The following is a 26013-nucleotide window of genomic DNA, read 5'->3' as shown; positions in this document are numbered from 1 at the left end:
AAGGACTTTAAAAGGAGGGGACAGTGAAGGTGAGCCTGAGGGATGCAAAGCATAAGGTGGCTGTGGAAAGTGGAGAAAGAACAAAGATCTAGAGGCAGCAGCACATGCACAGACCGTGTGAAGAAGAGCTTGGTATGTTCAAAGAACTACCAAATAGCTAATACAATTGGAGTAAAATGAGGGAGGGAGAGAATGGATGAGACGGGACTGGAGACAGAGGCTATGACCACATTTATTTAAGGGAAGCCACTGAAGGATGCTTAAAACAGGACACGACTTACGTTCAAGACAAAGCTGATTGTGCAGCGGCCCTGCATTCATTGGGAAGTCTTTTAACTCCCTTCTGACTGAAGCAATTTTTGTTTGTTTTTGACTTTGGAAGCAGTTGAACAAATAGCTGACAGCTGCAAGGTGCGGTGGCTTAACCAGAAAAACCCAACCTCGATTTCCAGCTCTTCTACTTATTCAATGATCTTGGCCAAGCTTCTTTCCTCCTTGAGTTTCAGTTCACCTGTCTGTAAATTGGGAATAATAATAACTACCTTGAAAAGAGGCTGTGAGAATTAAGTGAGGTAATTTGTGGAAAGTGCCCCGGCACTTATTAGCTCCTGGGTCCGGTCTCTTTTAAACCCTCCCCTTTCCAAGATGACTCCTAGAATTCTAAAATTATTCAGTTCTCAACATAAGTGAAACAAATTCTTGAATTGCCTGTCATAGTTTGAAACTGCTTTCATCTATTGATCTCATTTAAGGTTCATAATAATCACTGGAAGGAGCTAAGAAAGATGTTACTAGTGTCCCATTTTAGAGCTGAGACACCTGAGCTCAGAGATCTTAAGTGACTTGCTCGGAGTCAGGCAGCTCTTCAGCGGTAAAGACAGAAGAACTGGATTCTGAATTTTCTCCTTTCAAATCTGATACTTTTCCATATGATTCTGTTTTTCCCCCTAAACATTAAAACAGTAGTACTTGAATCCCACTGGATTGTCTCTAACAAGTGCTTTCACACGTATTACTAAATTTGTATCATTCATTCCTTACTCTGATTGAGACAGTTGAAATTTGATTCATGAGAAAAGAGGGATGATTTGGGCACCAGATCCAAAACATGTGGACCGCTACAGAGAAGTTATTCTGAGTAGGACTTCTTGAATTTGAATGTGCAAGTAAGTCATTTAGGGATCTTGTTGAAATGCAGATTCTGATTCTGTAGGCCTGAGATTTTGCATTTCTAACCGTTTGAGGGTTTGCTTATGCTAACACAAGTGTGGTCTGTTGACCAGAAACAACGGTCTAAAAGTTTTGGGTCAACCTTATAACTTTACCCACAGTGACCACCATCTAGTTCCTTTGGGACCTGACTTCCTGTTTCCCCCAGAAACTTACTCACACTCAGTCAGGCAGAAACACTTACCTTCCCCTTCAAAACTGTCCGAATCCAACAGGAATCAGATCATGGCCACAAAACAGTGACAGAACCCACCATAAATTTTGCTCCTGAGAGATAAACTTTCACTACAAATGCATATTTTAGCTCATCTCTGAGGACTACAGTCTCGGCAAATTGTTTTGTAGTCTGGCACCTGCCTGGCTTTGAGAAATCGAATCAACACAGATACTAAATTAAGTTGCACATGCCCTAGGAGAAGGTATTATCCCCATTTTATAAGGACTCTCGTGTTCACATGATTTCTTTAAACTGGACTTCTGATGAATTTGTTGTTAACTACTTGCCAGAATGCGAGGACTGAGTGAGAAACACTCTTAAAGAGTACAAGAAACAACTCATTAGAAGAGCAACCCAAAGTTAGGGAAATGTCCTGAGGTGGCATGGGTAATCTGTGGGATGATATGAGACAGATCAGCATTAAAGAAATCTTATTGATAAAATGGTGATATAGGTGTCTCAAAATAGCAATTATCTGGTTTGTGATGGTGATTAAGGTTTCTCATGATGCTATTATAATTGTGGCCAAATACATTACACATTTATCAGATATCAGTGGCATCAGAGACAGAGCCAAGTTCAAAAGAACATGAACAATAATTGCTTCATAATTAAACATTTAATTAAAAACTACTACAATAAACAAATTGGAAAATAAATATTACATAAACCTTGATTTCCTCACACTGATGTATTTTGAGTACGTGTGTGCTTGTGTGTGCCGGTGTGCTTGTGTATCAAAAACTCCCATAAACAGAGGCGTGATTACAAGGTGTATAAAGTGTCGCTAATATTTGATTTTTGACATTATAATATCTCTACCTGATACCTTTATTGTAAGTTGGAATTGTTAAAGGAAATTTGTTTGCTGGGAATCTACACAAGTATCACAGATCTTAAAACTTTGCCTGCACAACTACCTCTCCAGCCTAGGTCCCATTATTGGACTATTTTCACTGCTTTCCCAATACTTTCTTAGAAGTCAAAGGAATACAAATAAACAACTGAATTATGCTCTACATTTTGCACTTTCTTAGAAGGAAGAAGGCTTATGTGCAAGTATTTTATTATTGGGTCTTAATATTGTTAAATATTAAACTTATACAGAACTTTCTGGTGCTTTTACATCAATACCTCTTTGATATAGAGTGTAATATGACATATGGAATTGCTGACAAGTATTTTTGTTATCTGCGGTACATAGTGAAGGTGTGGCTCAAACAGAAATGCTTATCTTTTTGCCTGAGTTGAAAAGGCTGAAGGTTTTTTCCAACAACAACAAGAAAAAAAAAGGAGTATACATTTCTGTTGCTGAAGTCAGATTACAATATAAAACAAAAATGAAAGGAACATTTTATTTCTCCTACTTTACTTTCGTTTGGGTCACTTTCTTGTTTTGTTTTCATTCCTTTTACTGTAGTTAAATATTTTCCTGCAATCTCTTACTTCCTCCTTAATTTCCTTTAGATTGTTTTTACTTTGAATCTCAGCATTTTGCTTTGCTGCCTCAGTGGTTGGGTTGAAAGTAGTTGCCAGAGATCTAATTTTGATTCTTTTAAATGGTTAACATCCCCACCTGAATTTTGTTCAGTCTCTCTCTTCTTATTCATCCCCCATCTCATTCTTCCTGGCCCCCTTCCAAAGTTTTTTGTTTTGTTTTGTGTTTTGTTTTGTTTTGCTTTGTTTTAGGTGGCTAAAACTGAGCAAAGGTTTACACATGGACAACCCATCACTTCCTATACATTTACAACAACAGCCATCACTCTGTGCTTTCAGGTTTGGAAATTCACCCAGGTGACTTAAAAGAGGGATCTCATCACCCTTCCTCACCCTTGGCCTATCTTAAAAGAACTACTTTGTGTATTGAAAGTGTGATCTGTTAAATCTCTCTGCCACCAAGAAGGCGCTGGTTTCCCTTATAGGATCCAGAGTCATGGCCTAGTTATAGCCCTGCAGAGATCATCAGAATTCAGGGCCCTGAATATCTATTGGAAGGAGTCAGCGGCTCTCTCCCCTTTAAACCAACATATTCCAAAATCTCATCTCAACCTATAAGGCCAATAGGTTTTATTCTGCCTATTAGTCACATTTAGCTTGACCCACGCCAGAAATATTTCGACGAAAGCACTTATTCATTTAGAGTTGTAACTTTATGTCAAACACATTAAGACATAATAACTTTCCATAATACTCTGGAAGGCTTTTTTTAAAATTATGACTTGGACACTAAACTGCTTTCAGAAAATGGCCATTCTTTAAAGACAAAGGTCATATGATGCATCCCTTAAAATCTGACATACCAAACATTTAAAGAGTAAAACTCAACTTTTTTGTTGCCTTAACATTTCCATTGATTGTTTCCCTATATAAGAAGTACTTGAAGTCCAAGAGTATGCATAGGCGTCTATAATTTCCAATCAATACTGTGAACTTTAAGTTGAGGTCTACTGTACATATATATTATTCAAATTATCCTGAGTCCAAAACTCATAATTAGAATATAGTTAATATAATGGTTAAATAGGACCCAATAATTTGTTCTTTCTTTTCTAGCCTGATCCCTTTTTCTCGACTTTCTAAAGGCAAACAACAAATGGAAAATGAGCAAAGGGAGGGAAATGATAGATCATTTCGATAGGACTAAAATAGGTGTCATATTATTATTTATAATAAATATTTGTTAGCCTACAGTAGTCCCCCCTTATCTGTGGTTTTGCTTTCTGTGGTTTCAGTTACCCATGGTCAACCGTCATCCAAAAAAATTAAATGGAAAATTCCAGAAATAAACAATTTATAAGTTTTAAATTTCATGCCATTCTAGTAGTGTAATGAAATCTCGCATTGTCCTGCTCTGTCCCGTCCAAGTCATGAATCATTTTTTTTTGTGTCCAGGGTCTCCATCCACACTGTATATGCCTCCCCAGCCCATTAGTCACTTACTAGCCTGCTGGGTTAACAGGTCGACTGTCAGGGTATCGTAGTGCTTGTGTTCAAATAAACCTTATTTTACTTAATAATGCCACATTTACATAACTTTTATTATAGTACATTGTTATAGTACATTGTTATAGTTGTTCTATTTCATTATTAGTTGCTGATTATGATGCCTAACTTACAAATTAAACTTTATCATAGGTATGTATGTATAGGAAACAACATGGTATATGTATATAGGTTTGGTATTCTCCGTGGTTTCAGACATCCACTGAGGGTCTTGGAAAGTAATGCCTGCAAGATGAGAGGGTGCCTACTGGAACCATTTTACATAATAACCACAGGAAGAATTTTCATTCAAGGACATTTGGTCTCACAGTTAGATGAAAGCAAATGTCAAATGTAAAGCTTATAAATTTAAAACAAAAAAAATCATTAAGGTGGTTCATACCAATATATTCTCCATAGCTCAGGGGAAGGAAAAGGATGATGCAATTCATGATCTTTATAGCAACCCTGATCATATCATTATGTGTGCTGAGTTTTGTTTCTATGCTGAAAGGCCTGTGTTTGGGGAAGAGTGTATATAATTCACAATTTGCAGACTGTACTGCTATGTCACTGTACTCTAAATCCCTATGACTTCATGCCTGGAATGTTAAAATGGTTTCAACTAATATCTGGACTCAACTAATATGGTTTGAACTCTCTCATTATATCAGGATAGAATCTAAACTTCTCATGCTGGGGATAAAGACCACCACAAAGTGGCTTCATTGTCATGGTGGGAACTTACTATTTATGACTTCTTTCCACTAGAACTCTCTGTTCAGGGCTGATCTCTTCACTGTGTTACAAATATGCCAACACTGTTCCCTCCCTTTGCCCATTGTTTTCCTTTTTCCACCAATCAAATTCTATCCTTCAAGGATGCAATCTTTGCGCCCAGGTCCCTTTCTTCCATGAGTTCCACTGTGCAGTTTATTGACTAAAGCACTGCTTTGGTTATTTTACTCTACAACCTTCAATTCTTTACTGGCTGATCTTGATATAAATACACTCTCTTCTTAGATTATAAGCCCCTTGAGAGTAGCAGTCATGGCTAATTCATCTCACATTTTCCTTCAGTATCTTCCAAATAATGAGACAATATTTACTCATTATGTGACACACAGTTTCCTGAAAATAAAAGTGACCATTTTGGTTTATGTCAATATAAGCACAAATTCAAATAAGAGTTGAGCTCACCATTTTCTTCTATATTAAAGGTTAAAAGTGAATAATTCAGAGCAGCTGCTGAGAATTTGAGATCATCTAGGACTGATCTCATCAGTTGCCTAAAGGCTGCCAGATAAATTGTATTCTTTTAGGTGAATGCTCATTTACAAAACATTCACTGACTTTAATCTGAACGGGAAGTTTTATGTGCAGTTTACATACAGGAGTCTGACATGAAACTAGATGGTAAATATATATTGTAATGGTTCTTTCACCAAAAGAGACTTATGAAGTGAGAAAAATAAACTGTAATATATCAAGAGTATATTATTGAGAACTTGAAACTTTGAATTATCACAGACCTAGGAGGACTCAAGTAGGAGCTGGAAAGTTTCACCTGTACACAAAAATCTGGAGATATCTTTTAAAAAGAAATTTAAAGAGAGTTTATTTGTATAACGATTTGCAAACCAGGAAGTGTAGTCCTCAGTATGAACTGAGAATACGTTCCAAAACGGAGGGGATAGAGCAGGATTCATAAAGGCAAAAATTGCAAGGAGTTGATGATCAAAGAGATGGGTTGCTAGGGGAAACAAGATTATAAACTTACATCATTTGTTTTCTGATTGGTGGGGGCCACTGGACTTTCAATGGTTGGCTGACTCAGTGATCGAGCAAGCGGAGTTTTGAGGTGGGAACAATGGGTAATGTATGATTAAGCATTTTTCAGGTCCTACTTTCAGCCCAGGCCTGTAGAACAAAAAAACTGCCTTTGATCACACAATCATAGTACAGGGAGCATTATTTATCAACGATGCAAGGAGTACCATTTATCAAACAGTACAATCAGCACTGGAGGGTGGGGGGACTGCTGGCTCTGCAGGCAGTTCTGGAGCCCAAAAGGGCAAAGTTATGCTCTGTAAGCAGCTTCAGAGCTCATGCTGCAAGAGTCCAAATTTTGGGCCCAAGTTATGATATTAAAGTTCTTATAAGTCCTCACACCACAGGCCTAACAAAATATAATTAATTCTATATCTTGTTCTTATTAGATTTTTGGTGAAATTATACTGTGGAAGGATGGAATACTGGGTATATCTTTGACAGGGTGAGACTTATGCTCTTTTGATTTAAAGACATAAAGTCTAGAGAGGTAATACTATCATTAGAGCAGAGGAAAGGGAGAATTAGAACTTTGGGAATGAATGTGATACAAGTTTTGCAAGGCTGACTGAAAAATCTAGGGCAAGTACCCTGATGTCTTTAGATTTTTGTTTGCAATTTGGTGAGCCGATATGTAAATTCTAACTTTAACACAAACAGAACATAATAAGCAACTTAATAGTAGGATACTAAACTACTATGTTAGAAAAGAGAAAAAAAGAGGTTAAATCCAATTGGACCGACTAGTGAAATCTTCATGAGTCAATGACATTTTAAGGGAGAGTTTGAGTATGAGTAGAAGAAAATAGTGAAACTCCAGTCTAAACAGCATGAATAAAAGGTGTGGAGCAGAGGGCATGGTGTTTGAGGTAGTAGAATGAGGCTGAAACAAAGGTAAACTGAGGAAATAATAGAACAAAAGGTTAGAAAATCCAGATCATAAGCCACCTTGTTATCATGCTAAGGAGTTTGTGAATGGAGAACCACCTAAGTGTTCTGAGGAGGGGTTAAAATCTGAACTGGGATGATTTAGGAAGATTATGATGACAGGGTGAAAATTAAATTTCAATTAGGTGGATGTGGGGGGCAGGAAAAACAAGGAGAGTTTCTTTTTTGTTTTACTTCCTTTTTAAAAAATCTTTCGATCACCGTTGACATTCAATATCATTTATATTAGTTTCAGGTGTACAGCATAGTGGTTAGACATTTGTGTAATTTAAGAAGTGATCCACCAGATTAGTCTAGTACCCACCTGGCACTATACATAGTTGTTGCAACATTATTGACTATGTTCCTTATGCTATACTTTACATCCCCGTGACTATTTTGTAACTACCAATTTGCACTTCTTAATCCTTTCACCTTATTTACCCTGCCCCCCAAATCCACTCCCATCTGGCAACCCACAGTTGGTTCTCTGTGTCTGTGAGTCTAAAGAACAAAATAAACAAACAAACAGAAGAGACTCATAGATACAGAGAGGTTCTTTATGATAGTATAGAACAAAGTCATATGTACAAAAGGATGACTAGGATTGTGTGTGTCATTAACAGGAGAGGGAAAGTGTGTGTGTGTGTGTGTGTTGTGTGAGAGAGAGAGAGAGAGAGAGAGAGAGAGAGAGAGAGAGAGAATGTGCATAAGCAAGCTTTAGAACTTTAGTCTGAGTTAAGAGAAGCATAAAGCTAGAGATGACAGTGAGCTGAACTTGTGACACATTGATTAAGGTGTTTCCCAGCCATCCCTTGGGAAAAGTACAAAGAGGTAAGGGCTAGTGACGCATAAAAGAAAATACTTTAAGAGTAATTACAGGATTCCATAAAATGTGTTTCTGATAGCTGGAATGCTGATTTACTCTAACATGTTGGGTGAGTCAGTTCTTTAATCTGAATTTACCTTTCTTCAAGCTGAACTAAGATGCCAACCTTTTCTTCGTGAAGAATAATAGGAATTTTAAGATTCTCACTTGTATTCCATTTCTCTATCAGAGGAACAAGGATTTTCTTGATACTTCTATCTTTCTTGTACCTCAATATATGTATCTTTGCATACCTATTCCCTTCATCTAAACTGCTTGCACACCCTCCCCCTTTATTTATTCAGCTCACATCATTTTCCTGTCAATTCCAAGCTAGCACTGCAATTCTTTTCAATTCCTCCAAATACGTAGGTTCATGCTGTTTTGTTATATGAATAATTGTATTGGTGTGAACAGGCAAATAGAGAGGCTTCTCTTTCCCCTTGTTTTTTAGCAAAGCACAAATATCATAGCGTTTCCGTGTGCAGAATATTACAGGTCTTAGTCATGTGTAGCTACTGGATTGTAAGTTCTTGGATTCAATTTTAAGTTATTTATTCAAGAATACTGAGGTTAAAAATCATTTGAGGGCTGGGATTGTGTTGAACACTGAGGATAAACCAGAAAACCTGACACAGACGTCCTTAACCTTATCTTATAGAGTTTACAGCCTAGAAGGGAAGGCAGATATTTAAAAATGACTTTTTAAAAAACTGACAAATTTTACAATAGGAGTATAGGAGACCAGGCTGTCTAAATATTCTTATAAATCACAGTATATAGAATTAATTATACTTAAGCAGTTAGTGATACATAGTAATTTTCATTTCATTATTTGACACAGATTTTAAGCTATATTATGAACACTGAATAATAGAATAGCTAAGTTAGTGCAACTCTGGTTAATTTAAAAGACTGCTTTTATTCAAATATACACAATATAATTAATTAAACTAACGATGTATAATTTTGATAACTGTCACTGGGGAATTTTTAATAGCTAAACAATTTGTATTTAGCATAACAACTGATTTAAACCTTGGAGGGCAGTATTTGAATACATTTTCCATCAGGATTGCACTATTAATAACTTACCTTTAAATATTAAGTAAGGGGAGGTGTCTGAATTGAGATATATATTATAAATCCAGTGTATATGTCACCCTGCATTTAAAACTACATGTATTGACTACCTGTGATTCAAAATTAGACTAGTTAATGTAAAAATAAATCTAACAGAAAGTTGGATTATATAACATTCAATACTGTACTTATGATTATTTTTATATTTCCATAACGAATATGCAAAAGCAGAATAAACAAGAAACAATGGGAGGAAAAGAGAGAGGAAATACTAACTTTTGTCTGAAACAGAACATAACTTATTCATCACAAAGGAGTACTTAATTGGGCTTTATTCAAATATTTTCATTTTTTAAAATTTATTGGGGTGACAATTGTTAGTAAAATTACATAGATTTCCGGTGTACAATTCTGTATTACATCATCTATAAATCCCATTGTGTGTTCACCACCCAGAGAATATTTTCATTCTTACTAGTAAAAGATGCATGAGATATGAAAACTCTATTAGGCGCCATAATGAAATGCAAATTTAGAGTTGCAAAAGTTGAAACTCAGACTTTTTAAATGACACAATAACACTTTTTAATGTTTTGATTCTTTATTGTGTACACGGAACATAATTCCATATTTCTAGACCCTTCTGTTTCTTTAGCTTTGTGTCTTTTTCTTAGAGATACCACTAAGAAATCTAGTACCTGATTTCATTTGTGACAAATACATTTCAGATAATCTTTAAAAGGCGAATGAAACCCTTATGCTTTGAAAAATCAGTTAGAAAAATGGCACCAGCCAATTTTTTCAAAGCGAACTTCATTTAATTAGCTCCCCCCCCACCACTACCTTTGAAACAGTAAGTAAAGGATCAGAAAATAGTCACTCATGATACTGTATCACCAGTAGTTCAGGATCTGAAGTGGAAATTAGAGACAATGTTTCATAAAAATCAAGACTACCAAAACCTCTGCTTTTGCCTCAACTCATAGTTACTCAGATAAAAGCATCTTTTCTAGATTGTTTTCTCCAGTCTATATTTTCCAGTGTCGAAATGACCTCATACCTTAGTGTAATTCAAAAGTATTATTTATTTGTGTGTGTATGTTCATACATGCATGGGTGTGTAAAATGTCTTTTAAACAACCAAAAACAAAATCTTGTGTGTGTTGAGCAGGGGGATACAGGAAGGAGATAGGGTTGTAACAATGGCTTCACTTATGCATTCTGTAATGCTTTAGTAAGTTTATTTAAAAAAGATCCAAATTTGCTGCATATTTAAATGCATTTTTACCTACTTTCTCTCCCTTTTCTATAGATCTTCATAAACAATGAATGGCATAATTCGGTGAGTGGGCAAGAAATTTCCTGTCTTTAATCCTGCAACTGAGGAGAAACTCTGTGAGGTGGGAAGAAGGAGATAAGGTGAGCACTGGTTCCATTTTATGCCAGGTTTCCTTGTTTCTCATTCTTCTGAGCTCCCAAACCCCATGCCAGATTCAAGTAGACATGTCATGAAAATATGGGTTTTCTGGGAATTTTTCTTGGTACATAAAGGGCACTCAGTAGTCGTATAATGATGATGAGCCTATGCTTCTGGGTGTGGTGGTGATTTTTCTATATTACTTTTTCTTGCTTGTTTTTCAATTGAAATCGTGTCTAGATTTATTGTACCAACAGACTGCATACAAAATTATTGATCATAGATTTTAAAAGTAGAGAAATCCTTTATTCATATAAATTGTTCTTCTTAAGTGGCATAATGAAACTAAAGAAAAGAAAGCTTAATATAAGACTTTTAGAATAACATAACCCCAAGTTATTCCATTAAAAATCATTGGTCCCTTTAAAAATTGAATTTGAAAATGAGTCAAATTGAGTTACAAATTAAAAGTGTTGTTGTTTCCTAACAATACCAACAGCAACAAAAACCAGCTTTTATTTAGTAATTTGTTTTTATTCTAAATGTTGTTTTAATTTAATCCTGAAAGCAACCTGGGGAAGCATTATTTTTAGCCTCTTTTTACAAATGATGATGTAATGGCAGAATAGAAAGTTTGAGTAATTTACTCAAGGTGACATTGCTAATAATGAAATCAGCATTCAAATGCTGTCCTTTGACCCCAGAGCCTGTGACTGGCAGGACTACTGCCTTACCTTGTAATTATTATTAATGTAAGATGGGGTAATAGTTAATAGCCTGGGAAGTGAGGAGAGTAAAAGCTTTCAGCATTTTTATTTGAACACACACCTTAAAGGTATATATGTTTCACAGTCTAATGTAAATGATTCTGGTCTTTAGTTGTCCAGATGTTGTCAAGCCTTAAATCTCTGTCATATAAGATAGAAAGAGGTAAAACTTTTTTTTTTTTTTGCTGCGTGAACAGACGACTGGGAGATAAAGTCAGAAAAAACCCATAGGTAATAACATTCGTGACACTATGTTTATAGTTCATTGTAGCGATCACATGTTCCTGTCCAAACTCCATTCTTTCATTACCTTCCCATCAATCAGTGAGATCTCTAATCTCAAGGTATTAAACTTGCAGATCTATTCCAAGATTAATGATAGCTCTGAGGGGCTCTTTGAGGTTTAAGGAAGGCTCTGAATTCAGGTTGCTGTATTATCAGAAGAAAGAAGCCCCGTGCCCTGAGGGGTGAGAACGCAGGAGTTTAGCCAGAGGGGTCAACAACTGGAGAAGTAGAAGCACAATGGAATGGAGACCCATCACCTGCTTTCAGATTTCACTTTTTTCCGTGTATACCAGAGTTTATCCAAGGCTTCAAGGGCTACTCCCTGTTTCTGGGAAACACCCTTGTTTCTAGCCTCCATCCCAGACCACCCCATCAACATAAGAGTCCCAACTTCACTGTGTTCAGTATCACCCCCCAAGCATCACCTGCAAGTCACTGCCTCTGTGCCACTGTGGCTGAAGCAATCACACGTTCCTGGCAACCAGTAGGTCCTCAGGATCTAGTTTAAATTATCATCTGCAGTAAGACTACAGGAGTCTCCCATTTGTATTTACCTTCTTTGAGCTCCTGTTCCTTTTTTGTAAAATGGGCAGGTGGGAAAAACTTGAGGAAGGTTAATAATATGTAAAGTGTTTTAACAATGCCCGGCATATAACAAAGCTTCAATCATTACTGGGTGTTACACTTCTTTAAAGCCTTCTCTCTCCTTCCCAGTTAGAATTGCTGTCTTCTGTGTCCTTATAGAACTTGTATTTGGCCTATGTTATAACTCGTGTGTTATATAGCTATTGGTTAATTTGTCTGACACAATGCGCTTCTTGTAGAGATCAACACTACAAGTATCTATTAAAGATAATGGATAAACAAAATAATCTTCTCCTCCATCAAGCTTTGAGTTTTCATATACCCTACACACCTCCCTTAGAAATCTAGTATGAAATTGATTATTGACTAAGGCAGTAATTCTTGAAATTTTGCATGCATCAGAACTTCCTGAAAAGCGTGTAAAAACACAGACTGCTGTCCACCACCCCCTCAACCCGGGAATTTGTTTCAATAATTCTAGATTGGGGCCTGAGAATTTGCATTTCTGACAATTTCTCAGGTAATACTGCTGTTGCTGGTTGGAGTGAGTGTTGGGGAATACACTTTGAAAACCATTGATCTAAGTATTAAACCATAAGTTGGATCCCTTCTCAGGTGTCAGCATTTAATAAAGGACAAGGACATTGACAGCTAAAAAAGTTGATGATTGGAAACTGCTGTGATCACTCTGCACCTATGAGAAATATTATAAGACCAAACTCGGGGACAGAAACACAGCTGATCCCTGGCAATGTATTCTAGGAGACCCATAAGTCTGTCCTATGAGCCATTCTCCAAAATAAGAGAAAAATGTATTCTTCACATCAACAAAGAGGGCTAGTTTTTATCAGAGACTTCTAGAGATCTATACATTACTACATTACTTCCAATGGCCGTCTAGTTGCTTGAGTGGCTCTGTCAACCCTGGGAAGGTGGGAAAAGCAATAAAGGTCAAGGTGAGGAAACAGTTGAGCCTCTGACAGCTGCCTACTCTTTCTATCCAGAGGTACTAGTGCTGCTTGGGAGGGAGGCTGCAGAGCTGTTTGCTGTTTGCAATTAACAAAAGAAAAAAATTCTTGAAGCCTTAGCTCTGGGGCCTGGGATATCTCACTTTGCCACTGGCTTCAGGGTAGAGTTTCATCAGTGAAACAAACATGCACCTGTAGTTTCTAGTAGAAATCTTGTCAGGCAATCTGAGGTCTTCTTGGCTTCATTGGTGGGATTTACTTCCTCAAGTGTAGTAAGGGTGAGCTGATCATCATCCCTGAGCTTTAGAAATATTTGTCATTTATTTGCTCTGTGTTTATTGACCATTACTCCTACTCATAGGAGAGCAGAAAATCTGGGCCAGTGTAGATCAAGGACACTCATTAATGTCCAGCAAAGCTTCAAATCAGTTCGGGACGCTAATCGAGTTGGCTGGACAATTGGTCACTCAAGTCAAGTTGCTTATGGTATAAAACGTTTTCTTAACATCCAGCACTCTACTCTTGTCATTATATTCTTTTTTTTTTTTTAATTTTCATAAGAGTTTATTTGAGCCAAACTGATAACATATGCAGGGAGCAATATCTCAAATGCTCCAGGGAATCTTGTCATCATATTCTCTTTTGGAATGATCTGCTAACTTTAAAAAAAAATTATTGCTGTTTTCACTTTTGCCAACAAAAAAGTATAATAACTTCTAACATTGCTTAGCAAAAGGTAAATTACAGAGTCATAGTAAACCTAATATTCTGGAACTGACTCTTTAGATAATGAGCCAAGAGGTTTTAAGGATTTAATTGATGAGTAGAATAGAGCTAACCATGGGCTGTATACCGCCTTTCAATGGTATTATAAAGAAAGAGGAGGAGAGAGAACAAATGGAGGTTACAAAGCAAAGCACAGATGTGGGTGGGAACTGTTTTCTTTTCACTTCAGTGGCTCTTTAGTCCATATTGACTAATCCTGAAAACTGCTTTTAATACTAAAGCAATGACGAAACAAATAATTGCTAGGGATAAAAGTAAATGTCCATGAAAATAAGGGCCTATGACAGGTGTAAATGTAAAAGTAGCCTGATAACTATTTTCTACAAATCTGAATGAATTTAATTTGGAAATTGCACAGTCTAGGAGAGATAGAAGAGTTCAGTCCTTCCTTTCTTGCTCATGAAGCATTTGATATTTCATCATCATTTGAATTATCTTTACACGTTCAGCTTTCGTTCCTTCAAAAAAGGAGCCTTTTAAACCCTATGCAGCACAAGTGTTATTGATGATAGCAAATCTGACTTAGTGTACCATATTGTGTTCCAGTTAATTCAAAGATTATGATCTTGGAAATGCTAGTTCTGGAATTAAAAAAGAAACCCTTATACCTAATAGTTCGATTAATATAAAAGTTTTGTTATATAATGAAACCAATTAAAATATGATTTATTATTTAAATACCAATATAAGTAAATTATTTACCTACGGAGCACCATTATATAAAATCAATGTAGCATGATGAGTTTACAAGATAGTTAACAAAATTACTAAATATTTATTAACTGCCTATTATAGGCCCAGAACAGTAAGAAATATGAGTTCATAATATAGATAGCAATAAATATTCATTGCAAAGAAGACCATTATCAGCATAGTCTTGCAGAGCCATAACACTGGATTTTGGAGTCAGCAGTGGGATCAAATTTGGGTTGATGGATTTCATGGTGGAGTTCATGTCCGTGATGCCTAACTATAGTAGTAACTGTGAGCTTATGATGGGTTTAGCTTAGCGCTGGAGCTCAGCAGGCTCTTAACTAGTCTCTATATCAAGCTGGACTAGTCGAGCATGGTTTTAGGTAGGTTGTGAGATTTCTGCTGGATCTTAAAGAATATGGAGGATTTTTAAAGTAAATGGGGTGTGTTGGTAGAACATTCAAGGCAAGGAGAATTACAAAAGCAAAGGTGAGGACTTGGGCCAGGTAGAAGAGAAAAAAATGTGAACACAAGTTTGAGTAGGTAAGGTGAGGCCCCAAAAGGTTGGGCCTTGAAAATCAGAAAGAAGAATTTGGCCTTAGGACTGAAGGCAAAAGGGGGCCAGTTGCAATTATTTGAAAGGGAAAGTGGTAAGATAAAAGTATTTGTAGGAGATTAGCCTGGTCGTAATCGGCAAGACAGTTTTGGGAGAGAAGAGAATGGACTTGGGAAGGCTGGCAACCAGATAAGATAATAACAGCCTGAAATAATACAAGGCCATGAAAACTGAAAAGACAGATTAAAATGTACTTGAACTGCTGAGAGTTATTTTAAGGTTATTTTGACTGCTACAACTACAGTAGCAATTGCCATCATTTAATGAACACTCAACCTAATGGCTGTCATACGGAAATGTGTTTCAAATGTTACCTTATTTAATCTTCAACACAACCTCTGTGAGGTTACTTATCCCTATTTTAAAGATAAAAACAAAACAAAACAAACTGAAGCTCAGAGAAGTCACCTCACAATATATTTTGCTTCAAAATGTTCTTTACATTTTGTAATAATATATTGGTGTAATTATTTTATTGTATATCTCTTCAATTCTATTGGAATTTTCAAAAGGGCAGTCTCCTTACAACAGTATATTTTATCATTGGCAGCTTGATGATAAGAATGCTACAGAATAGTTTAGCAAATCTTTGGATAGATGGATGGATGCCTCAAAACTTACATAGCTAATAGATGAGAAACCAGAATTCACACCTGGTTGTTTTGTTCTCGAGGTATATATTAACTACCATTACTCTATTTCTATGACTGCATGATAAAATATAAGATGTGAGAAAAGTAGGAGCATCAAAGGACATAACCACAAGAACATCTATATTTATAGCAGCATTCTCCAGGGATGTATTTTCTCTATGGCAGAGTTACTTGTCTTGAAGCCAGTTTTTCCATATACCTTTGAGAGGCCAGAATGCCTATGATAAACCATATTTAGCTAAGGCCAATGATGAAACACTGAGCAGAAGGAACCAAATGAAAGCTGTGTCACACAGACCTGTTTAAACACAGCACTGCATATATTTTATAAGCTATGGTATCCCCATATCATGCCAGCAATTGCAGATTCTTATGGTTTGCTTTATTTTTTCCAAAAGTCCTCTCCAAATGTAACTTGGAAAAGCTTAGAATCTATGGTATAAAACAATGTCCACATATAGGCATGAGTGTGATTAACTGAATGCCCAAATATGACCATATATATATATATATGTATGTTTGCTTGTAGTCTAAATATTATCACATAATCAGACCAGATTATGCTTCTAAAATTTCACTCTCGTCCCAGATCATCTTAGAGTGGTGATAAATACTGTAAAAATAGGGTATTTGCTCATATTTTAATTTGCAGACTTGTAAGTTTGGAACTTATTAATTGAATATAGCCTAAAGCAGGAGATATTAATCTGAGATCCATACCTCCCAATAGGGAGGTGTCATCCTTGAATGGGTTTCAGTTTAATTGTGGGCAGCTTAAAAAAAAATTATAGGATGATTTTTCTCCCTCAAATTCTCAAAAGAAATTATATCTCCTGCAAAAAGTTGCAACATAATGGCCTGAGCTGTAGCCATGAATGGTGGAGCTTATGTAGCTCCATGTAGTAGCAGGTTCTATATATCAGAAAATATTGGAACAATATATGCCTTTAAGGTGCTTGCAACTGATTTGATGGGGGGAAAAAAGAAACACATGAAGTAGTAATGGCAGAGGTGATGATTTTTGTAGTAGGTATATCCTGTAGGAACTCAGAAGAGTTCTCAGTAGAGATCCGTAGGAAATGGAGTGGCCAGGGGAAAGTAAGTATCTGAGGTGGACTAGGAAAGAACAGGAGGATTAAACCCAACTCAGAAAGAAGAGCGTGAGTGAAGGCAACACATGTGAAGCAAAGAGGCTAGACTGAGTGTGGAATTACTTCATTATTTGGCTTTTCCTTGAAATAAACTAATGTTTTTTTCTTTTTTTCTTTTTTTTAATTTATTGGGGTGAAGTAAACTAATTTTATGCAGTATCTTGTTGACAAGAAGAAACTGAGTTCTATACCTAGTTAGGGATTGAAAAGGACCTCTGTGTACCCAGCTGGAAAAATGAGAGCTTGTCACATACTGACCCTTCTCTGTACCAGTTCCTCCACCTCTATGCCTTTCTCCTTCTGCACAAAAGGAATGAACCACATGTTTTTCATGTTTACTCTTCAGCAGCAAAACAAAGTTTTTATGCACCCTTCAATAGGTTCTTCATGAGAGTGCACAGGCCATAGAGTCACCAGAGATTAAAGAAGACATTCACTGTTTAAGATCTTGAGCTTTCTCTGGAACTCTCCGTAACCCAGGCACCCACACACTGCAATGTAATGGTGGAGAGCAAAGGCATGACGGTCAGACTGGCTCCGTTTAAAACTCAGTTCAGCCACTTTCAGCCATTGACCTTGGGCAAATCTCTCTTTGTTTCAGTTTCTTCATCTGTAAATTGGGGAACGTGTTTGTCTCATAAAATTGTTGAGCATGAAATGACTTAATATGTGTAAAGTAATTATAACCTTACTTGACATATGGCAAGCACTCAAATGATAGCAACTATTAAAATATAATATTTATATTGTAAAAAAACAAGCTTGTGCTATGTGGGGAGGGGACTCATCATTCTAAAGATTCGGCAGAATTACACTGAAATTCCAGTGTACAGCAGTAGAGTTGATACAGTGTGCTAGATGTCGGGCTAATGAAGACACAGTGCCTGCTTATGAGGAGTTTTAGTCTATTTTATAGGGTTACCGACACTGGATTTGCTAATATGTTTAGCCTACTGAATTGAATTGCCTGTGACTTACAGGAGGATGTTGATAAGGCAGTGAAGGCCGCACGTCAGGCTTTTCAGATCGGCTCTCCATGGCGTACTATGGATGCTTCAGAGAGGGGACGCCTACTGTACAAGTTGGCTGATCTAATTGAAAGAGATCGTCTGCTGCTGGCCGTGAGTATTAACTAAACTAAACATAGCGAGATCTCTAGAAAGCTTTCATTGTTTGGATTGGCACTTTTGTGTGTGTGTGTGTTTTTTTTTTGTGTGTGTGATTATTACATTCTCTCTACAAAGGAAACAGAGACTTCATCTACCAGCTCTGGTATAGGAATATTATCACTGAGTTTATTTTTAGATAATAATCTGCATTCTGTTCTGGATGATGTTAATTTCTACTCCAAGAATAGAGTATACTCCAAGAATACAGTCTAAACTTTGGCAAACCCAGAGTTAAACCAAATTGAACAATTTTTTTTTTCATTTACTCGAGAATTTCTTGGAAGGAACAAGATAGCAGGCAATGTGAATATCCTAGAATAATATACTGGGTTTCCCTAAATCACTTGGCCACTGACCTTTTTGAGTAGAAAAATCCCATAGAGTTTGTTAAAGGTGACCAGAATCTCTCTCTAAAATAAATCTTGTTTCTCCTTAATCTAGCCCTCCAAGATACTTAATAAATGGTCATTTTTTTTCCTTTCCTGAAATGAATATGTTTACAATGGTCTTGATTAATTTATGTTCTTTTTACAGGTGAAACAGGTGAGGAATAAAGGAAAAATCCAATCATTCATGTTTATTAAAATTGTATTTTTATGTAGACTGCTTTTTAAAAAACATTTTAGCAATTAGATGAGTCAGCACATAAAATGGATGGGGGAGGCTATGTCCCTTATTTTCTTCTCAATTGGGCATTATAGTGAAGCCAATTTAACACAAACTAATACTAAGATCCGGTTTCAGAGCAAATTTTATTATTTTTAGAATCTTAAACTAGCAGTAACAAAGAGGCCTACATTTTTAAAAAAAATCAACACTAGCAATTATAGTTCATTAAAGGACCATTTATTACTCAAAGATTTAGTGTAATTGAAATGTATAAAATGATGGAATTAGAAGATATGTACAATAAAAGTACACTAACTAAATGTCCTGTAGGAAGAAAGCAGAATTTGGCAAAACTTAGCCTCTCTTACTTATCTCATTTGTGGATTATAGAGTGTTGATTGTCTCCGTCAGCGTACGATGCTAAGGAAGAAAAAAGAGCAGGCATACAAAAATCACGTTTAATGAAATTTTGAGATGGTGTATCGTATCACACAGAGACAGAAGACTGCATAACAGATGAGAAACAATTAGTTTGTCACCTGTACATTCCTGACCCACCAGACCACTAGGTCCCAAAGAGCTCATTAAACTTCTGCTTAAGAAATGAAGAAAAGAGAAGTCATCCTGTAGTGGTTAGGGCACTAGACTAGAAAATGTAGAACTTTACAGCCTGACTATTCCAACAATAATTATGACAATAGTAGCAAAACTGGAAGTTTCACAATTAAAAATTCTGCTGAAGAAACTCATGGATGAAAGATTCATGGGTCACTTAAGTTTGTGTGAATTGATTGGTTATATGGACATGGAATGTAAAAATTAAAAATGATTATTCAGGCGTTATTAATAGTCCCTGACACTAACTTGTCACCCAAAGTTTTATTATACAAGTGAAATCTTGTTGGAACTCTGAACTGATTAGGTGTCACTCTCACTAGCTGTGCATATATCAAATTGTTACCAATTCCTAGAAAGTTTGTTAGCTGGAGGACATAAAGAATGAGGGAGGAGTACTTGGGTTTAGAAACCAGAATCTTACTAACCTTTCTACCGGAGTCTTGCTATGTGACCTTAGGTAAACACACAAATCATTTCAACTTTTTTAAGTCTCCTTTTTTAAAAGAAGAGGTTAAACAAAATGACTTACAAAATTTCTTCTATTTTCAAAATTCTCTAGCATATGATTATTCAAAATATGAACAATGTATTTTTAATGTAAACATTTACAGAAGTTTAGATTTGAGGTTTAATGTCTTTTTCAGACAATGGAGTCAATGAATGGTGGAAAACTATTTTCCAATGCATATCTGATGGATTTAGGAGGCTGCATAAAAACATTACGCTACTGCGCAGGGTGGGCTGACAAGATCCAGGGCAGCACAATACCTATTGGTAAGTAGCTTTGAGAAACCACCAGGGGTGGAGGTAGTGGGGAGAAGGTTACTGTACAGCTGACTAATTCCAAACTCTCCCTTATAAAGACGTCAACCAAATAAGGCAAATTATTTTCTTCTTGACTTTGAGACAATGCAGTTCTGAACAGCTAAGATTCATCAACTGGCGTTTAACAATGTTTCAGCACAATCATGCAGAAGATAACACTATGGATACTTCAGAAAACATTAAAGAACATTCTTATGCCTGAACTACTGACTTACAGCACTTGTTTCTCTAAGGGCCCAAACTTTTCAAAGCTGGCCTCTGAAATTACTTATTTGGGTTTTATTCCTATAGTGGCATTTATACCCTTTCTAAATTGTAATTATTTAAGCCTCTTCGAATGTTCCAGTGTGAATCAGTTATGGCATCCGTGCCTGGTCTAACTCAGTATAGTTACAGCAGATTAATTAAACAAACCAATTCACATTGATTTGTTTCAAGTAACTTCAAAGCAAGCTGGGGCTGTGTTTATAGCACAATTTAAGAATTTGTGTGAGTGAATGTGTATGTATGTGTTTCAGTATTTTAGTAGAGTACGCACAAAATGGAATAGGAATGTAAAAAAGTGTCATTTTGGAAAACATTATGGGTAGCATTTAATTTGTATAAACTTACTGACTATAGAAATACAACACCCTCCAGGACTGCCCCTGATGGGCATTTCCAATGTCATTAGAGCATCCAGCAGGTTAGAAGTGAGAGCCAGGAAGTTAAAAGAGGAGAATGAGACCATGGTAATACCAAGAAATGTGGCTATTTTAGAAACCTTACTTTACCCTTTGACAAAATGGGAGAAGCCATTTGAAGTACACATGAATCTTGATAAGGCGCCTTCCCACTACGATAGCCAAAATTTTTTGCGGGAACTGGAACAGAATAGATCACAAAGCACGAAGTAACCCCTAGGAGGACCACATCAAACTCTGAGGCATATGAATCAATCAAATCCAGATTGAAAAGAAATGCTTCTACTTCTGGCATTTTTTTCATGGATTAAGAAAGTTTGCTTTGTTGTTTGGTAGGCAAAAAGAGGACATTTTAGAGCAAGCCAGTAGGAAAGGTTTATTGCTCGGAGGGAGATATTTTTTAATCTACTTTTTTTTTTCAATTTCACTATTGTTTAAGTTATATTACCTAAAAAAATTATATCTTTACTAGTAGAACCTAGATTTGCCAGAAAAAAAATTCTGACTGTTCTTTTCTTAGCCACACACCTTTTATTTCCTTTCTTATGAAAGAAAGGGAAATTTGAGAATAAGGATGATTTAGAAAACAGCCCTCCTACATGATGAGAGATAGAATTAAATGTCTTTCAGACATTTTCCAATTTGGCTTTGACCTAATTCGGTTCTGTGGTTCCTCTCATTTCAGATTACTATTTGAGGGCTCAATTTTTCATTTTGTAAATAGTTGAAGATATTTTGTTTTTCTTTAAATTATTGTCTACACCTTCTTCCCACATCAGCACCAAACCCACCATTCCGTAAATGTCAAACGAATTTGTCTATAAATGATTGTGTGTTTTATTTTCCAGATGGAAATTTTTTTACTTATACAAGACATGAGCCTATTGGTGTGTGTGGTCAAATCATTCCTGTAAGTTGGTCTCCTGTATAATTTTCAATCCTAAAAAGAAAATGAGTTCTAATTCTCTTTCACTTGGTAATGAAGCTCTTCTCAGTACAGATGAATACTTAGATAGTTGCTAAATGTGGAGCAAATATAGTAACTGTTGAAGTTGAGTCTTCCTATGATTGAACTCCTTGGATATGAATTAGATAGTCCAAAAACCTATCTATATCCTGGCATATCTCTTGAGTGTGTTTCAGCATTTCAGCATCAACAAATCTTGACCTTTTACTCTATGGGTCATTTTTGAAATGCTACATTGTATACTAATTTTAAGTCCCATATATGTATATTTACATATATATTTACATACATATATTTACATATATATTTAGATATATATATATATATAGTAAATGGTCGTTTCTGGCACATCTACTGCAGGTTACCATTTTAGTGAAATGTAGTATGGCCTACCATTCTCCCACACTTTTTATCTCCTCATTGAGACTTCTCATCCTAGAGAATAGTAGCAAATAGAGTTTCAAATACTGAATGAAATGTTTTATTTAAAATGGAAGAAACTATTGGAGCACTGTATGAAATATATTCTTTTTAGTTAAGAGGCTTTGATACTTCGAATTCTTCTTAGACAAGGTAGTATTTTAAGCAGAATCATGAAGACTTTCTTTTTGGCCCAACAAATAGGAAATTATCTAAATGATTTCACTTTAACTGACATTCAAAAAGGCCAAATAAAAAGATGGTAAAGTGTCCCAAAGTCCTTAGATGAGAAAGGGCAATGATATATTCTCTTCCAAAAAGATTGAAATGTATACATATCACCATTTTGAATGAAATTTCTCATTAGTTCAAAAATTTCAATAAATCCATTAAAAACTACACAATTTTGAATACTGATAAGAGCTAATATTTATTGCACACCTATGATGAACCAATCACTGTGTTAAGCATTTGGCCCACTTTCTCCATGAATCCCCAGGACAATCTTCTGAGGTAGAGAAGACTTGTATTAGTACTTATAGATAATGAAATTATGCTTAGAAAGCATGGAACTTGTCTGAGTTCACATGGCTGGTCAGTGGTTGAGCTGAAATTTGAACAAAGCTGTTGTCCTTCAGACCCTAGACTTCTTTGTCTTTAACAAGATATTTGTCTTAGAAATAAATGCTACTAAGTAATAGTATTAGGTAAATAGTAACAATAGATGGTCAACAGGAAGGGAGGAATAATTACACATTTTAAAGACAGATCATTTATAAAATGTTTAATAGTAAGCCTTGATTTCTATACCATGTAGTGATTTTCTTTTTTCATACTGGTAGAAAAAGAGCTCAAAATAATAGCACCTGATAAAATATCGTGGCTCACTCCTGTTCATCTCCTACCATGTTTCCCCAAAAATAAGACCTAGCCAGACAAGCAGTTCTAATGCATCTTTTGGAGCAAAAATTAGTATAAGACCCGATATTATATTATATTATATTATATTATATTATATTATATTATATTATATTATATTATATTATATTATATTAAAGACCCAGTCTTATAGTAAAATAAGACTGGGTCTTATATTAATTTTTGCTCCAAAAGACGCATTAGGTATGACTGTCTGGCTAGGTCTTATTTTCGAGGAAACATGGTATATCTAGTTTATTTGGAGCTCCTTAAAATTTATAAGTTGCTTTTTGCAGTGAACTTAATTAAAATATACAAGATGATTAAACAACACTACTATAATTATTATTTAACATCTACAGGGAGTGTATAATGTAGAAGTTAGATTAGTGACTTTGGCCTTTAGCTAACAAAAACTCTATTGTTCTTTATTGCTTTCTAGTGGAATTTCCCGTTGGTTATGTTCATTTGGAAGATAGGGCCTGCTCTTAGCTGTGGAAACACAGTGGTTGTCAAACCAGCAGAGCAAACTCCTCTCACTGCTCTTCATGTGGCATCCTTAATAAAAGAGGTAAGTTTCCTAAATGAAAATATGCACCAAATGCAGGAATCCTACTTTACAATAGGAAGACATCATTTGGTCTTACTGTATACTATCTGCCAATGGCTCCTGTCCAATGGTGAAGACACATTTAGCATGGCTGCCAGATGGCAGTCCACCTAAATGAACCTCTGCCAAAATGGAGACAGGAAGCCAGGCTCAAGGGTTTCATGTCAAAGAGTCACCTTATCATGACTTTTTGTTTCTTGAACCCAACTCTTATGAATGCAAATTCATGTTAAAATTGATATAGCTTTCTTTCAAATGTTGAAATGTAAATTGGTTTACAACTGCCATGAATGGCCTGGAGGTTCTGCAAATTTGTTTAAACTAGTCCATCTGAAGGTTGGAGGCCTCTGTGCCAATTTACTTGCTTGTAATATTGGGCCATATAGTTTGTAAACACATCTACCCATTAGGGGATATGTTGATATTCTCTTTTCTATCGTGGTTTCCTCTGCTTACCTTCATGTTCAAAAATTGGCAAAAGAACACATGAAATTTATTTTCATCAACTATCCGGATTGTGTCAATACCTTTTTTCTTGTAATTTACTGTCCTCTGCCCTTCATATCTTACCAAAACTTTAAAAAAAAGCTTTAGTCACTAGAAACTTAAATTTAGGAACACCAAACCTATATCTTAAACATACTCTTAACTTCAAATTAAAAAAAAAAAGTCAAAAGAGATGTCAAAATGAGTCACTTTGATGCAAATAACACGAAACTGTAATGTGCTTATATCAGTTGCCACACTATTTTCTACCTGATAATTCTTTAACTAAGAATGACATCAATCTGTGACGCTTAATCAAGAATGAATGATGGTTCTTACCTAATATTTTACTGGTTCTTACCTAATATTTTACTGATTAAGTAATACCAATAGAAATTTACAACCCAGTTCCTATGCTTGGAACAATCAACAGCTAGAAATTAAAATGTGGGATCACTTTAGCTTCTTATTTTTGTTGATGGGATACGAAGCACATTGTTGTCCTTCTATGTAATAATTTACCAAACATTTGCATATACTATCTTTTCAGTTACTACTATGAAATTTGAGGCAGCCATCATTGAAGCAAGGATCTACAAAAGTCTAGCATGCATTTACCCTAAGTAGAAATGGTCCCTCAACAATGCAACTCTTGAGGTTTTTTCATTAGGTTGGTGCAAAAGTAATTGCAGTTTAAAAGGTTAAAATAGGCAAAAAGGCAAAAACCTCAATTAATTTTGCACCAATTTAATAAGTGGCTAACCAATGAAATTGATAACAATAACAACAACAATAATAAAACCACTTATGTGAATCTTTTTATTTTTTTATTTTTTTTATTGGAGAATATTGGAAAACAGTGTTTTTCCAAGACCCATCAGCTCCATGTCAAGTTGTTGTTTACAAGCTAGTTGTGGGGGAGGGGGTGCAGCTCACTGGCCCAAGTGGGAATCGAACCAGGGATCTTGGTGTTATGAGCGCTGCACTCCAACCACTGAGCCAACCAGCCACCCTGGGAATCTTTCTTGGTAGAGAAACTCATAAGGTTAGAATAAAGAGGCAGCTTTGATCCCATACTTGTTTTTTTTTTTCTTTTAAATAGAATTAAATTTTCAGTTTTGTTGTAACTTTTTTACTTGTATCTTTTAGGCAGGGTTTCCTCCTGGAGTAGTGAACATTGTCCCTGGTTATGGGCCTACTGCAGGGGCAGCCATTTCTTCTCACATGGATGTAGACAAAGTGGCCTTCACAGGATCTACAGAGGTAACAACATTTACTCCGTCCAGTAGTTAAGAATGTCTGTGTCTCCAGCTGTCAGAAGCATGTTTTATGTAAATGTTTTTAAGCCAACATTTCCTTAAAACAAAAGTTCTTTTTGTTGTTCCTCATTCTAGCCCTCAAACATGTTTATAGAACATAAGCAGATGTAATTGAGATGAAACGAAATACCTATTACCAACTCAGAAGGACTGGCGTAAATGGTTTTCGGTGTGTTCATTACTTTCCCTGATGAGAAAATATGACCAATTAGACCTTGTCATATGATTAGTACAGTTTATGATAGAAAATATAAATTAGGCTACAATGATTTGTATGAGTGAATGTAATTTTGTTCTGTGGATTATAAAACTTAAATAGCTGAGCCTCACC

At 35.8% G+C, this 26013-nt stretch overlaps 1 protein-coding gene across 1 annotated transcript in view; it reads left to right on the top strand.

The window, feature by feature from the left end:
- Positions 1-26013, top strand: part of ALDH1A1 (aldehyde dehydrogenase 1 family member A1) — a 54624-nt gene that overhangs the window by 4283 nt on the left and 24328 nt on the right. Inside the window, 8 exon segments of the mRNA XM_033123754.1 lie at positions 10450-10485; positions 10487-10540; positions 10542-10556; positions 18039-18179; positions 20099-20228; positions 21811-21872; positions 23710-23838; positions 25513-25626. Coding sequence (XP_032979645.1) covers positions 10450-10485; positions 10487-10540; positions 10542-10556; positions 18039-18179; positions 20099-20228; positions 21811-21872; positions 23710-23838; positions 25513-25626 — 681 coding nt within the window.

This window comes from Rhinolophus ferrumequinum, chromosome 12 (assembly GCF_004115265.2).
Source record: "Rhinolophus ferrumequinum isolate MPI-CBG mRhiFer1 chromosome 12, mRhiFer1_v1.p, whole genome shotgun sequence".
In the NCBI taxonomy this organism is placed as follows: Eukaryota; Metazoa; Chordata; class Mammalia; order Chiroptera; family Rhinolophidae; genus Rhinolophus; species Rhinolophus ferrumequinum.
This window is presented reverse-complemented; position numbering and strand designations above follow the sequence as displayed.